This window comes from Lampris incognitus, chromosome 15 (genome assembly GCF_029633865.1).
Source record: "Lampris incognitus isolate fLamInc1 chromosome 15, fLamInc1.hap2, whole genome shotgun sequence".
Lineage (NCBI taxonomy): Eukaryota > Metazoa > Chordata > Actinopteri > Lampriformes > Lampridae > Lampris > Lampris incognitus.
This window is the reverse complement of record NC_079225.1, coordinates 29,646,056-29,661,868: the sequence shown is the minus strand read 5'-3', so window position 1 is coordinate 29,661,868 and position 15,813 is coordinate 29,646,056. Positions and strand designations below refer to the sequence as shown.

Below are 15,813 nucleotides of genomic sequence, written 5' to 3'. Positions count from 1 at the left end.
TGGAGGGGGTGGGGGTGGTGAGGAGGAGGGGCAGGACCAGCAGCCTCCGGGGCTGGCGGCCCATCGCTCTTGACACAGCTGGGAGGGGAGGGGAGGGGAAGGGAGGGAATGAAGGAGGGGGGGCCAATGGAGCAGGGGAGGAGGTAATCCAATGAGGCACACAGAGAAGATAGGCAGTGTGAGGGCAACGCCTCAAAGCAACGGGAGCCTCTCTCTTCATCTCTCCCTCTCTCTCTTTCTGTGAAGCGTAAAAAAAAGACCCAGAGGACTCTCATCTCCCATTCAGTCCTTTCTGTGCGCGCCGGCTGAGGGCTGCGCTCATATTTCCAATTGTTTCTCTTTCTCTCGATTCCATCCTCTTGCCGTTTGGGTTTTTCCTTTTTTCTCCCCCCCCTCACCTCTTGGGTACCCGCTTAAGGATGCATTGATGACGGAGAAAAACTGATCTTTTTTTCTTTCTTTTTTTTTCCCACCTGCTTGTTTCTCCAAGAGGCAGCGTCATTCACTGGAGTCATCTTTGTTCTGCCCATACAGCTGCTGAGTGTGCAGTGTCTGCTGCTGGGGAAATAGGTTAGTGTGCCTGTGCACGGAGGAGAGGAAGAGGAAGAGGAAGAGGAGGTAGAAGGGGAATGCCTTCCTGGCGGTTGCGTTCCCTCAGCCCTGTGACCATTCGGTTCGGAGATAGTGGGGTGACTGGGATGCTGGGGCTAAACTTCGACCTGCCCCTCCGTGTATAGCTTGGTCCGTCGGGAGCAAACAAGACACAGCAAAATAATAATTAGAGAAAGACTGAGACTGAAGAGTGCCAAGCGGTGAGAGAAACCTTACTACCCTTTGTTGTCGTGGAGCAACGCTGACCCGCGTGTCTGCTTGTGTGTGGGCACCATGGACATCAACCTGCAGTCGCACCGATTTTACTTCCCTCAGATCTACTGCACCGACCCCGGGGCTCAACCGCAGCTGACCGAGTTCAAAGTCAGGTAGGTTACCTGCACACCTGGAGCAGGCCAGCTAGGAGGATGGATGGGTGGCTGAATGGCTGTATTAAGATCCGTCAGGTATGACTGAACGGTAGAGTCACTTTGGTCTGCTTTCAAAGTGCAAGACCGATGCCCTTTGGCCTCCAGCTCATATTGTCAGTAACAGATGTCTCCTCCCTTCTTGCAAAAATTAAATACTGGATATGATGATTGTCTCTCAGAAATGTAACCGGCCACCAGCTGCTGCTGCATTCGAAGCGTTTCTTGATATAAGTGCTGCTGTGAGCGGCTGCCCTGGCAGGGGGATGGGGATGCATGATAATGCGTTGGTTTGCTGTGAGACAGAGACTGTTAGGCCCCCGCGAGAAGGAGAGGGCATTGATGGCCGATGAAGGAGGCTGCCAAGTTTGGACAGAGGGAGTGACAGTGGTGCAGTTGTGTTATTTTTGCCATCCAGGGCATGTGGTCGCTGTAGTTTGCCGGTGGCTCTCTGTAGATCTTTTGTTCTCTGTGCATACACTCTCCTCTACTCTCTCTCTCTCTCTCTCCCCCTCACTCTTTCTGCTGCCCTCCTTCGCTCATAACTGTTGAGAGCACCTAGGGTGTCTTGTAGCATCCATAGCCAACGCCTGAAATCCCGCTCGCTCACAGAGCACTTCAGAACGCATGCTCAGATATGCAACAGCTTCCCTGCTCTTTGTCTAGTTGTTCACAGGAGATGCTGGCGTGTGGGTCGCTCTCTGATGGCATACGCCGGCATCCACAGAAGGAAATGTTTTTCCCTTTCGCTTGAGAAAAGCACGCGCTCACCTGTTATTGAAGTGTCCTTTCAGGCACCCATTCCCTGATCCATCCATCCATCCATCCATCCGTCCGTCCGTCCGTCCAACCTACCAACCATCCCCTCCATGGTTTCAGTTGTCCTGGTAATCTGGTGTGTGGTGTGTTTGACGATTTCTCCTCTAACAGCTCTGATTAGTGCAGCTTTAAGGGACTCAGCCAGAGTTTTGCCCCGCTAAGCAGCTTTCAGCTTTGCCAGGGCTCCTGGCCGGAGCGGCTTTCTGACTGGCGACAGCGTGTCACTGTCACGGGGCTGGCTGGGGTCCTCGACTGCTGCTCAGGAGTTTCAAGGGTCCACAAGAAAGCTGCAGCACTGGTAGAGACCACGAAGGATCCAGAGCATAATTTCATTGATCAAAATTTGTTCCCAGGCCACTGGGTTGTTGTCATTATTACCACTGTAAAATCGTGTTCCTTTACCCCTACCCCGCTGAGTGAGGTTGCTGCATTACTTCATGGTCAGAGATTGTGAAGTATTTAAGTGGGTATAGGCTGAGCTAACGTGCAGTTTAACTGTCAGTCCAGCGTAGTCACACTTATGGGATCTTCTGCAAAATGCTTGCATCAGCAAACAACAATGGGAGCCTCAATGAATCTTCCAATGGGCTAAAGAAGATGTCTGGCTCACACACATTTCTCACACCTCTCCTTTTCTCTGCTACACATGAACTGCATCAGGAAAATAAACACACACACACACACACACACACACACACACACACACACACACACACACACACACACACAGGCACACACAGGCACACACACACACACTTGCTTTCTCTCTGAGAGTGTCAAATGAACAGTCTGTTTTATCTCCATCTCTATGCAGATGCACCGTGCTTGTGCTTCCCTCCTAACTGTTGGGTTGTCTGTGTGTGTGCATGTGTGCCCTTGTGTGTGTGTGTGCATGTGTGCCCTTGTGTGTGTGTGTGTGTGTGTGTGTGTGTGCACACGCGCGCACGCGCGAGTGCATGGGCAAGAGATCATAAATGAATATCAGTGAAAATCTACTCCCCAACAGGCTCTTCCTGAGTGGAGAGGGGCCAGTTTACTTTTCCGAGCAGGATCTTGTAGTCAGAAAAAGCGTCAGTGGGAAAGAAAAAGGAGAAAATTAGTAATTGCAGACATAAAGACAGGAGAGTGGGGAAGGGCAGAAGAAGGGAGAGCTACATAGGGGAGAATGAGATGAGATGAGATGAGATGAGAGGCAGAAGAGAATAAGAGGCTAGGGGAGAGGGGGATGGTGAGAAATGGAAGGCTAAGCAACAGAGAGAGAGAGTGAGAGAGAGAGAGAGAGAGAGAGAGAGAGAGAGAGAGAGAGAGAGAGAGAGAGAGAGAGAGAGAGAGAGAGAGAGAGAGAGCAAGATGATGGCAGAGGGGAAAGAAACCAGAAATGGAGAGAGAGAGTGAGAAAGAGAGGATGGAAGGAGATGGTGAGATGTATAGGGAAAGAGAAATAGATTGAATAATATTGCATTATAATATGGTATTTTGGTGGGGTTTCCATGTGGCAGATGCCTCAGAAAAACCTTTGTGAGGGGATGCTGGGATATTAGCGCCTGCCTGGGCTCCTTGGCGACCATAGTATGGCCAGATAACCATGACAACAAGCATTGGCAAGGGCCACTAATACATCTACACACACACACACACACACACACACACACACACACACACACACACACACACACACACACACACACACACACACACACGGACACACCCTGTTCAGTTGTATATGTATGTGTTTTCTCCTTCAACACCTTCTTATGATAAGGTAGCAAGCCTAAACTCTGTGATATGCTAGCAAGTGTCCTTGTTGCATGTAACCCCCCCACCAAAAAAAAAAAAAATCAGAGGAAAGACTATGAAAGGAGAACTGCTCTGCTCTCACAGGCTTACTAAATATCAAACCCTGGATTTTTCTGATTCTCACACAAACAGGATTTAGGCCACCTCAGTCCTGGTCCAGCACGCCTACAAGTCACCGTGGTCATTCACTCCTCATTCACTTCAGAAGCCTCTGGTTTACAGTAAATCCAAGGGCTACTGTATTGTATTATGCATTATTGATTCAGGATTAAGTCTTGGCGATGAAGAGGAAGCCTCGTTATTCGGGCTTCCCAGAGGAGACGAGATGTCTCTGGTATTCAGTGTGTTGTCTTATGACAGATTAAAGACTCTGCCCGTCGCACGAGCACACATCAGAAGCAAAAAATGCCTCAGAAAACGCTAAAGGAAACGCATCAAATATTTTGGGCCATCAAATCCACTGACTGATGCATGGTGGCATAAATGTGAGCCGCTGGTTTAGAAACGGGCACGCAGGTTTTTTTTTATCACATGTAAGCCAAAAGCAAGGAGAGTTTGACAGTAGCAGATGTACTATTGGAGGAGTAATATTGGACGGGTGAGCAAACGTACATCTGTGATTGAGCATTACGTAGATTGTCCTGTGGGCCACTAGAGAGAGCACTTAACCTAACAAACAGTTGGCTGCAAAATGGATTACATGTCTTCTGTTTGTCTGTTTTTATTGTACCGTTCACGTGTCTGTGTGTGTGTCGGTGTGTGTTGTTTGTGTATTTGAGTTTGAATGTGTATTTCCAGTTCCCAGCAGCAGTTAAATATCATTGTAGGAGAGGACGCATGGCCTCAGGGTTTCTCCCAATTCATCCTTTTTTTTTTAGATTAAATACAAAAGTCAGCAAGGCATTTGCCATCAGGGCCCCTAGACTCTGGAGTGACCTGCCTGACAAATTTAGCCTTGGTAAATCTGTATCAACTTTTTAAATCATTTCTTAAATCTCACTTTTATGAACTTCTTTTTACAGGCTGATATTTCACTGATTGCTTTTGACCTCCAGACGTTTATGGTTTGCTTTTATGTTTATTGAATTTTCTCATTCCTCTCATTCCCTCTCGTCTCTCCGGACCCTCGTTTCCTCCGGAAAGGACTAAGTGTTTCCTCTGCAAGAGGAGAGTGTTAATGGTCCCACTGTGCCCTCACCTTCAGTCTCCTCTCGGCTGGGAAAAGTTCACCCCCGCCAAATGGAGACCCATGCATTTTTAAACCCACCCCCGCTTTCGCTGTCTTCTCAGCCTCCCCGTACTCTGCCTCTCTCGCTCTTTTTGGCTGGACCCGCAACAGTTGGGGCCAGCCCTACATACCTACACACGAGGTCGAGTCCCTGAGTGAGTGATGGAGTTTCGCCATTGGTCGGACAGCCGAGTCCCAGCTAATGGCGACTCGTGACATCACTGAATTGACACGATTGGTCGTCCGACCACCGACGTCACTAGTAAACACGGAAGTGGAAGTTTCCCCGTTGGCCGTGAATTAGCGCAGCAGTTCGCACACTAACGGACATAGTTGCCGCCTGTGGGCAATACTGAAACACCTCATTGGGAAAAATGTCTAGTTCACAAAACACCCGGGCTCAAAGCCACACAGAGGGAAAATGATCGGCGTCCTCAGATAGTCGGTGGTAACTGAAGCGCATTTATAAGGGGCGTCACGCCCAGGCTTCCCACTGATCATGGTGGCAGTGATTGTAGCCAGGTAATTATTCCATATGAAAAATAAATTGGTGCTATTTAATTGTATAAACATTCAGGGTTTGAGTGTAGCCGCTGTTCACGGAACCGATGTCCAGTCAGCCGCTTTCTAAAGGTAGTCGCGGTCCAGCCATGTAGGTTTCAACCTGGGCTTGCTTCTCTCTTTTTGTCTGTCTTCATCTCCCTCACTGCCTTCTCTCATTGTCACCCCCTCCAGGAATTAGACCAGACCACGAGTTCTTTGCCACAGATGGGTTTATTTGTCTACACCGCTTTTCGTCCTTAAATCCACCGTCAAACTTTAAAGATACAAAATGCACAGAACAACGACATATTGCTGTCACATAGTACAAGCTGTAAAACAATAATATAAATATGCACAATTACGAACAAAAATACAAATAAACACGCCTCGCTGGCTGCAAAAACCTCGAGGGAATGAGTCCACTTAAGTATAAATAAATAGAATCTTCGAAGAAATGAACACAGAAATAAAAAAAACTCCCGACTTTAAATGCAGTGCAAAACCTCTTCAACCTGCACCGTGCCACGTGGAAAACATCACGTGCAACAACAAAACATGTCCCATGTGCAACACAAACTGCACACCCAGTTCTCGTGCAGCTCCAATACAAACAAAATCAAAATTCACGAAAATAAATCATATAAATAATGTGATAAAACAAAAATATATCAAATACTGACATAAATAATATTTATGGCAGTTAAACTCATCTTCGGTCTTTCTCTTTCTCTCGCTCAGCAAAGACAAACGCACATTTGAGATAAGTTCCTTAATATATGTAGCGTTTAAAGGGTAGTTTTACTCAGTTTTGTTTCAGAGTTCTCACCAAAACACATTGTGTGTGTGTGTGTGTGTGTGTGTGTGTGTGTGTGTGTGTGTGTGCTTAAAGTCTGACAAAGTCAAAGTCCAAGTGTCTTTATTGTCCTCTACAGGGAAATTAGCTTTCAGCCAGTGTAATAAAACTCTCCCGCAAAAACAAAACATACCAACACCAAGGCAGAACTGACAACAAGTAGGCAAGGAGAACCAAAGGAGTTCAAATATACAGACCAAGGAAACAAGCCATCTGCAGACAACAGACACGCATGTTGAATGCATTTTCTACCTCTTACAACGTTTGCAAATGATTTTCTTAGGTGTTGAAAGCTTTGTTTTTAACATTAGTTTAAGATTTTTTTTCTTCCGTTGTCCATTTGCTTTCTATGTTGTGTGTAACACTAAGACCTACGTTTCTTTGGTTTGTCACAACTGCTTTGCTTCTTCCGGTCAACATGTTGGCCTCCTCTTCGTTGCTTTTGTCACAAGCGCTCTGGTTGATCGGTCAATATGATGTGGTACTGACGTCCTCGTTAGTATAGTGGTGAGTATCCTCGCCTATCAGCGGGAGGCCGAGGTTCGATTCCTCGGCAAAGAGACAAAAGCTTTATAAAACATGGTGTTGTCCCGTGCTCGTGGCATGCACGTCGACCCTACCGCGTGTGTGGAAGAATACGTGATACAGGTGCCCGCATTTCTTGATGTACTCTACAGTAGCGCCACTAGTGATCCCAATACTCTACTAGGTACCTTTAATTATTATTTCTATTTTAGGTAGTACAAGAGAAGAGCTTGGGGCGCTAGACTCGGTATTAAACATTCCAGCCAACACTCATTAGGCAGAGATCAGGATTCCCAGATAAACAAACTAGACAGGAATGTCTGGCCCAGGTTTAAGTATTGTCTCAGCTACAACCTGATTACGGCCTCTCTGGCACAGCCGGCCTGCCCGTTGAGTGTTTATTTGTCAGGCAATATTCAACGGCTGCCGTGTTATATAACCCAAGTCTGATTCTGGTGCACTTCACATCACATCTTGACATTGTACTGGGCTGCACTGAGTTCACAGCAGATTAAGTTGTTTTGGGCTGTGGACAATTCATCAGGACTGTATTGGCCATGTGTTGTTGTTGTTGTGTCTGCTGCGCGTTGTTTCTCTCATGTTGGAGGATTTGGCTGGTCCGTAAAGAGATATAAAGAAGCATCTGAGGTCTAAATCCTCTCCTCCACAGCAACTCCCCGGTTATTTTCCACTCTCTCATCTGTTGACTCTCTCACATAAGCCCGTCGGGGTTAGCCTACACCGTCCTTAGTCTAATTTCCACTGCTCTGTTTCGCTTTTCTTCCCAGCGCTGGATGGATGGGAATTATCTGGAGGTAGACCTGCTGGTCTGTAGAGACTGTTACAAGTGAAGACCTGAGACTATTGAAATGTGTTAGGTTGTTGGTACCATGGTAAAAAAAAAAAAAAACAAAGCTTAGATAAATGGACGGATAGATAGAAAGATGGATAGAGAGATAGAGTCTTTATTATTATCCTTCTTGGAGAAATGTGTTGCCACAGGCTGTGTGTTAAGATACTTTGATATTTTTGCACCAAATGTCCTGGAGTACATCACAAGCGTTGGGACAGTGTTCCTTTATAATGTCGCACAAGTAGAATTGGGCCAAACCTCCGGCAGGGAAATAAATAAATAAATAAATAAAAAGTCGTGCTCTTCAAACCACCACAGCGCCACTAAAATGAAACGCTGCATTAATCGCAAGACTTGGTGTTCCGCAGTCCACATTTAATAATGCATGCGGTTGTCGGCCAAGTTTCTCCCACTGAAAAAGGTTGAAAATACCTGATCTCTCATCGGCCGCACATTAAAAACCCGTGATGGTTCCCAGAGCACGGTGAGGCCTGTTTGGTGCGATGCTCGTCAGGCTCTCAGCATTGTGAAACCTTTCAATGCTTATGTCTGATCATGTGTGGAGGCAGTAAAGGATCCCTCGTCCCTCATCTCCCCCTCACCGGCTTCCAGGTAGTATTAAACCATTAATTCAAACCTGTTTTATGACACTGGGGCTTGGCTTTGTTCCTTTTTGGCTGTTCCCGGTTGACCTCCGTTGACTGTCGAGGGACTCTAAAGCCGTTTTAACCATTTGAAACTGAACAACAAAAGCCCCAAAGCAAAGTAGAACCCAGCACCATGGACACGGCACAAAGGGAGGGGGGGGAGAAACGAGCTTTACACTGTATGGAGTGTGTATCCTCGTCTGCCATCGAGATGGCAGGGCAGCGGTTAGAACCCATGCAGTATCTTTATGCGTGCGATTAGAACCCATGCAGTATCTTTATGCATGCGGTTAGAACACATGCAGTATCTTTATGCATGCGGTTAGAACCCATGCAGTATCTTTATGCATGCAGTTGGAACCCATGCAGTATCTTTATGCATGTGATTAGAACCCATGCAGTATCTTTATGCATGCGGTTAGGACACATGCAGTATCTTTATGCATGCGGTTAGAACCCATGCAGTATCTTTATGCATGCGGTTAGAACACATGCAGTATCTTTATGCATGCGGTTAGAACCCATGTAGTATCTTTATGCATGCGATTAGAACCCATGCAGTATCTTTATGCATGCGGTTAGAACACATGCAGTATCTTTATGCATGCGGTTAGAACACATGCAGTATCTTTATGCATGCGGTTAGAACCCATGCAGTATCTTTATGCATGTGGTTAGAACCCATGCAGTATCTTTATGCATGCGGTTAGAACCCATGCAGTATCTTTATGCATGCGGTTAGAACCCATGCAGTATCTTTATGCATGCAGTTAGAACACATGCAGTATCTTTATGCATGCGGTTAGAACACATGCAGTATCTTTATGCATGCAGTTAGAACACATGCAGTATCTTTATGCATGCAGTTAGAACACATGCAGTATCTTTATGCATGCAGTTAGAACACATGCAGTATCTTTATGCATGCAGTTAGAACACATGCAGTATCTTTATGCATACGGTTAGAACCCATGCAGTATCTTTATGCATGCTCAATAATCCAGCTAAGAAACTCAAACAGAGTTGAATCCGTTCATCTGGACACAACTTTTATTGACAGAAACGTCTCATCGCTCATCTAAGTGACCTCTTCGGTCTAAACTGACTGCAGGGGGGTCCGCGGTGGCGTAGCGGTCTAAGCATCGGCTTGGTGTCGATGCAGTTGCCCACTAGGGACTGGGGTTCGCGCCCCGGTCTCGTCAGATCCGACTATGGCCGGACTCGATGAAGCAGCAATCATTGGCAACGCTGTCTTCGGGAGGGGGCGGAGTCGGCTTGTGTTCGTCATGTGAATGCGTCTCTGTGTGTGTCGGAAAAACAGTGGTTCGGCTTGGATTCGCCTTGTCACGAAAGTGGGGAGGCGCTTTCCTTCGAGACTGCCGGCCGGAGAGATGCAGTTGGCGAACGCATGCAATACGAGGGTGGGTGTTTGAATTAAAATAGGGATCAATTGGCCACTAAATTGGGAGAAAAAAGGGAAAAAATCAGAAATAAATTAAAAAAAATAATAAAATAAACTGACTGCAGGTATCCCCACCTCTTATAAACAATACAGCGGCCTAACGACCAAAAGCAACGATCGGTTTCATATGCAAATATGGGTGTGACCATTAGCTAGCGTTACAATGGCCATGTGTACTATTCGCAGAGGGTTTGGGAACGTTTGCAATCACAGCGTTGTTAAGATGGCGACAGATGTACTCTTAGGCCCCCCCTCGGTTCAAGGATGGTCGTTCCCTCTTAACATAGATGGCCTCTTTGACTCCTCGTTCAACCAGCGTACTTCAGCTGCCATCTACGGGTGTGACCATTAAGCAGAATGTTTTTAAACATTCCCAAATCCTCTGTCATTAATCAATAATCATGTCAATAATAATCTTTCTGTCAATAAACGTTGTATCCAGATGAACTGATTCAACTTCCTTTGAACACAGGCAGTATTTCACAGGAGCATACATACGGCCAAGATGCACAGGATATGTACACAATCCCACATATAAATCCACATGTGTGCACACAACCACACACACAAACATTCAGTCAAGCATGCATGCCCACATGCCCACAAATGCATGCACTCTGGCACACACATGCACACACACAGTTGCATACGGTACAAGCCCACATGCAAAAATGAATTTGCACGCGCACACACACAAAACCCAGTTAGGCTGCCGTTTGATGAGTAGAAGATGCGACAAGCCTCTCTGTTTCTCTGCACAATAGGTCTGGTATTGCTAGAGAGGGAGTGTTACACCACGGCCTGTAATTAAAGTGCAGACTGTCTGAAGGCTTATGTAGCTGTTTTCTTTATTTATATCCCATTGCTCATTCATCTTTTCTTCAATGCCATATTTTCTAGGCCAAGTGAATATTCCACTCCAGTTGTCATGCCAACAGATTAGCGTGCTCTTGCGTGGTCGCGGCACTCTGCAGTGAGGTTTGGGAGCGAGAGAGAATGTGTGTGTGTGTCTGAGTTTATTTATACAAGACCTAGGAGACCCTGCAGAGTGACGAGAAAATTAAAGAGTATACACAGAAGCATGTGCACGTGTACACGGACACACACATGGACACACTCAGACATGGACGTTAACATTAGCATAACTTTTCTTGAAATTGTGCAGTGGGACACACTGTTGGACAAAAACACATTCCCTTAGACTCGACGTTATGGTCATTCACACAATAACTCAGTATTTTCTACAACTCTGTTGGAAGCTGGGGGGGCGTCAGAGCTCCGGCCGCCAAATTATTCTCAACCCATTGGTGTCAAATTGCCATTAAATTGGTTTCTGCCAGCTACATTATGTCGTCAAAGCCTGTCTATGGCCTTGTGTTTCTCTTAGTACCCAAAAACAGGGTGCATGTCTCATTCAGGATTACTTGGCAGAGTAGTTCTGAAAATGTGGGTCAGATTTTTTTTTTAAAAACATGTTCCCCAAAGGAAAAAAATTCAACCAACATCAAACTCAAGTTGATTCTAATATTCAGTGCTAGCCGCTTTCTAACAATAAGGTCCCGCGCTGGCCGCAAATACAGTTTTCCTATAAACTTCGACAAATCCTGAGCGAATGGAGGCGGACCACAGCGAGTAAAGAGCGAGTAACCATGATTTGAATAAATCTAATTAAGCTAAAACCAGTGATTTTTTGAGGCGTTGCCATTTTAAGTCGGGTAATTGGGCTTGTTTTATAACTGTGTTAATATTACAGCTGGCAAGACATTAAAATGTCTGATGCTGAAGAAAGGCCCTATTTCTCTCTCCCTTTTCCTCTTTCTCTGATCTCGCTCTTTTTCCCCCCAACTCCCTCGCTCCTTCAAAGCCAAACCTCAAGCGCACAAGCAAGCAGGCTGCTTATGTAAGCGGCCTGCAAAACACAGCCAGACAACTCTGTTTTTCCCAGAGCCATGCTTCACACAATATTCTCACTGAAACACACACACACACACACACACACACACACACACACACACACACACACACACACCAACACTTCTTCCCCGTATCGGGAGAGACGGTGACTCTGACTCTACTGATATAGCTCTGATTTCCATGTGTTGGCACAAGTTAAGGGTTGGTTGACTATGTACAGTAAGAGTTTACTACTCACTGTACATTGGCTTAAACCCAAACCGTATGCTGGAAAAATGGGAGCTGTGCCTTTATCAATGGTATTTTTTTTTTCAACTCTAAGATCCCACGCCACAGCCTCCTTTGAGAAACTCTGAAATCTAGGTAGACAGTTGATTCCACAATGGGAATATCCCACCATGGGAAAACCAGTAGGGGCGGCACTGTGGTGCTGTGGTTAGCGCAGTCGCCTCACAGCAAGAAGGTTCAAGTTTCAGGGTAGTCCAACCTTGGGGGTTGTCCCGGGTCGTCCTCTGTGTGGAGTTTGCATGTTCTCCCCATGTCTGCGTGGGTTTCCTCCGGGTGCTCCAGTTTCCTCCCACAGTCCAAAGACATGTAGGTCAGGTGAATCGGCCATGCTAAATTGTCCCGAGGTGTGAATGTGTGTGTGTGTGTGTGGGGGGGGGCCTGGTGGCCTGTCCAGGGTGTCTCCCCGCCTGCCGCCCAATGACTGCTGGGATAGGCTCCAGCATCCCCGCCACCCTGAGCAGGATAAGCGGTTTGGATAATGAATGGAAGGACGGATGGGAAAACCAGTCGGGTCTTTTGTTATTCCAAGCCAACATGAAGCCGGGGTTGTAATATGAGCTTGTCAATAGCCATGAGCAGTATTGTGAGACTAACATGGCTGATAAAATCAAAGCTCTGGTTGCTTTTAGGCTGCAGGATCTGTACCGACCACTGCAGAACCTGACCAAACTTCTTCTATCGACAAATTTGCACATTTTTAGACTGATTGATGGGAGATGCGTATTTCCTGTGCAGAGATAACTGTCGCCCAGCCAAAGTGGCTCATCATTATGCTGATTGGCCCCAGTGGTCAGATCGCAATGACGGTTTAACGCTATTCATCCCGTTTTCTATGAGGTTTAGCCCGGGCTCAGTCTCACTGCTAATGTATCCCCTTCCCTGGCACAGTTATAAATGTTTAAGCTGTCAGCTGTTCTTCTTTCCGCTTTATGCAGCTTTGATGTTTGATGCAGCTTGATGCCCCCCCCCCCCCCCCCACACACACACACACACACACACGCGCGCGCGTTGAACGGGAGCCAATGAACATGCAAACTCACACGCGTACATATGAACGCACGCACAAGCGGTTTTCTTTGTGCAATTACTTGCCCAGGGTTTGGAAGGAGAGGATCCTCCATAATGAGACCACTGTCTCGGAGGACAGAAGACTTTTTTTCTTTTTTTTAAGGGAGACAGAATTTTTAAAAAAAAAAAGCAAAAAAAGTTTTTCAAAATTTGTGGCGACGATTGTCCTGCCAGCTCTGGTTTTGGCCGCTGCTTCTGAAACAGCTGGCTCGGGGACCGAAGACGTTGTGTCATGCATTTGCCCTCTGCTGCTTTCATCTGTTTTGAATCATCGCCACGAAAATAATCTCCGTCTAATGAATCATTAGAAGGATTTCTTTTTAAAAAAATGTAAGGCGGTGAACTTGCCCAAACTTATGGTTTCTGCCTTGACTCGGTACAAATAAGAGAGTGAAGGACACAGCCCAAAGCTTGAAATTAAGTGATTAATAAACTGCAAATAAAATATTACCAGTTGGGTCATGCAAGGCCTTCTTCAGGTTGGATCAGAGACAACTGTTCTGTGTCTTGGCCTCCTTGTTAAGATAGCAATTTCAACCTATAAAAAGATCGCTTGTGACATGTCGGGAGTTTCTCTCAAGCAGGATGGTGGCTGTACAATTCACTGGCGGTTCGATATGGACATCTTGTTCTTTTTTTTTTGACCCACTATATGTATATGCCCTTTAAGTGGACATATTTTTTTTCATTTACAGTGATTTTCTTCACACTTTGTAATCCTTTGTCCCCGTTCAGTTCAAATTCAGAATGAAATTGCTTTGTTTTCCGCGAAGAACTTCATCTCACTAGCAAGGACCACACCACAACAATGTGAGTTTACAGGTGTGATGAGGAGAGGACGTATTGGATGGATGGTGGAGATGAATGATGGAAGTGAGGGTGAGGATGGATGTGGAGGCCGTCTGACTAGACCGGTCTGGGACATCCTGACACACGGTGGCTGGGGGAGAAGGAGACTCAGGGTGGGGGTTACGTCTCAGGTGATGGTTTTCCCGAGCTGACTATGGACCCCCAGATGGGGCCTGAAAAGGAGGGATGAGGGGATGAAGGATGTGAAGAGAGAAGGATGCGGGGATGAAGGATGTGAATAGTGATGGGTCGAGGAAGGGATGAGGGGAGGAATGGGTAGGGTGAGGGATGAGGGGATGAAGGATGTGAAGAAGGATGGGTAGAGGGAGGGATGAGGTAGGAGGGTGAATGCAAGAGAAAGAGAGAGTGGGAGGGTGAAGGTCGAAAGAACGGAGACAAACGGTGCTGGATGGGTTGACCAGGTTGACCAGTTGGCTTGCCAGGCGATGAGGGGTGGTTGAGGCCTGGCCCTGCTCCCGAACCGTAGTTAACAAGTTGACTTTATTTGTGCGGTGGACAAATAAGACAAATATAACTCTTGCAGACAATCATAGCACAGTCATGGCCATCATTTGTTAATCATTCTGTGCAGCCATGATGCATAAAACACATACCAATAATTCACATCCCCAATTAAGATCCCAAGCTAAGGATAAAACATGGAGTATATAAGCCAGGGCCAGTAAACGTGCAGTAGTGCTACAGTGCAGTAGTGCTGGGGGGGGGGGTAAGGTTAAGAGTTCAGTAGACGGATGGAGGTGTGTACCAAACAATCCACAAGGTGTTAAATTATCTCTTTCTTCGAAGAGCAGAACACTACCTGACTTTGGTCTCAGCCCTGACGTGGATGAGGGAGGTTTTGTTGCGTCGACTGACTGTCTGACTGTTGGTGGACCCTTTCACACTTAGCAGGCGAGAGGAGTCGTAATTTGCGGTGCATATCTGGAAAGTGACGGAGCCTCTCATCCACCCTGAAGGTTGCTGCTGCAGTGTGTATAATGACGGTGTTGAGGCTAAGAGAAGGGGACCGCTGGTGCAAATGAGATGCGCCAAACCTCAGAGAGGGATCCAGTATTTGGTTTGCAAATATTTTGTGTGTATGTGTGTGTGTGTGTGTGTGTGTGTGTGTGTGTGTGTGTGTGTGCGCGCGCATGTCTTTGTTTGAGTCTGTGAGCATGTCTGGGTGGGAGTGGGTAAGTTATTGCCAACATCTCCACCTAGCTTCTGACTTCAGCCGGATTTCGAACCAGAGAGCTCACCTTTAAAGATCACCGACACACTTTAGACTTAATTTGAATAACTTCTCTCACTGTAATAATGAACTTTTAAAACGTGTTTTTCCCCCCCGTCGTCTACTAAACAGAGAACCTGATGTGCAGTATTTGCGATCTGGTAAGCACTTTTACACAAGGCGTCATGCAGAGATGATAGTATATCAGGTGTCGAGAGCAAGTGTTTCTTCTCATGGGATACATCGTTCTGCTGATGCACGAGGGCAAGGCCTTTATTTAGTTATTTATTTATTTGGATTCTCCCCCTCCCCTTTTTCTCCCCAATTGTACTTGGCCAATTACCCCACTCTTCCGAGCCGTCCTGGTGACTGCTCCGTCCCCTCTGCCGATCCGGGGAGGGCTGCAGACTACCACGTGCCTCCTCCGATACATGTGGAGTCGCCAGCCACTTCTTTTCACCTGACAGTGAGGCGTTTCGCCAGGGGGACGTAGCACATAGGAGGATCACAGTATTCCCTCCAGTTCCCCCTCCTCCCCAAACAGGCGCCCTGACCGACCAGAGGAAGCGCTTGTGCAGCGACCAGGGCACATACCCACATCCGGCCTCCCAGTTCCCACCTGGAGATACAGCCAATTGCGTCTGTAGGGATGCCTGATCAAGCTGAAGGTAACACGGGGATTTGAACCGGAGATCCCCGTGTTGGTAGGCAGCGGAA

At 46.8% G+C, this 15,813-nt stretch overlaps 1 protein-coding gene across 2 annotated transcripts in view; it reads left to right on the top strand.

The window, feature by feature from the left end:
* The first annotated feature begins 884 nt into the window (after nt 1-884).
* Nucleotides 885-15,813, top strand: part of evlb (Enah/Vasp-like b) — a 51,399-nt gene continuing 36,470 nt past the window's right edge. For both annotated transcript variants that reach the window (XM_056294623.1, XM_056294622.1), the window contains exon 1: nt 885-980. In XM_056294623.1, coding sequence (XP_056150598.1) covers nt 886-980 — 95 coding nt within the window. In that variant the 5' untranslated portion in view covers nt 885. The remainder of the gene's footprint in view (nt 981-15,813) is intronic.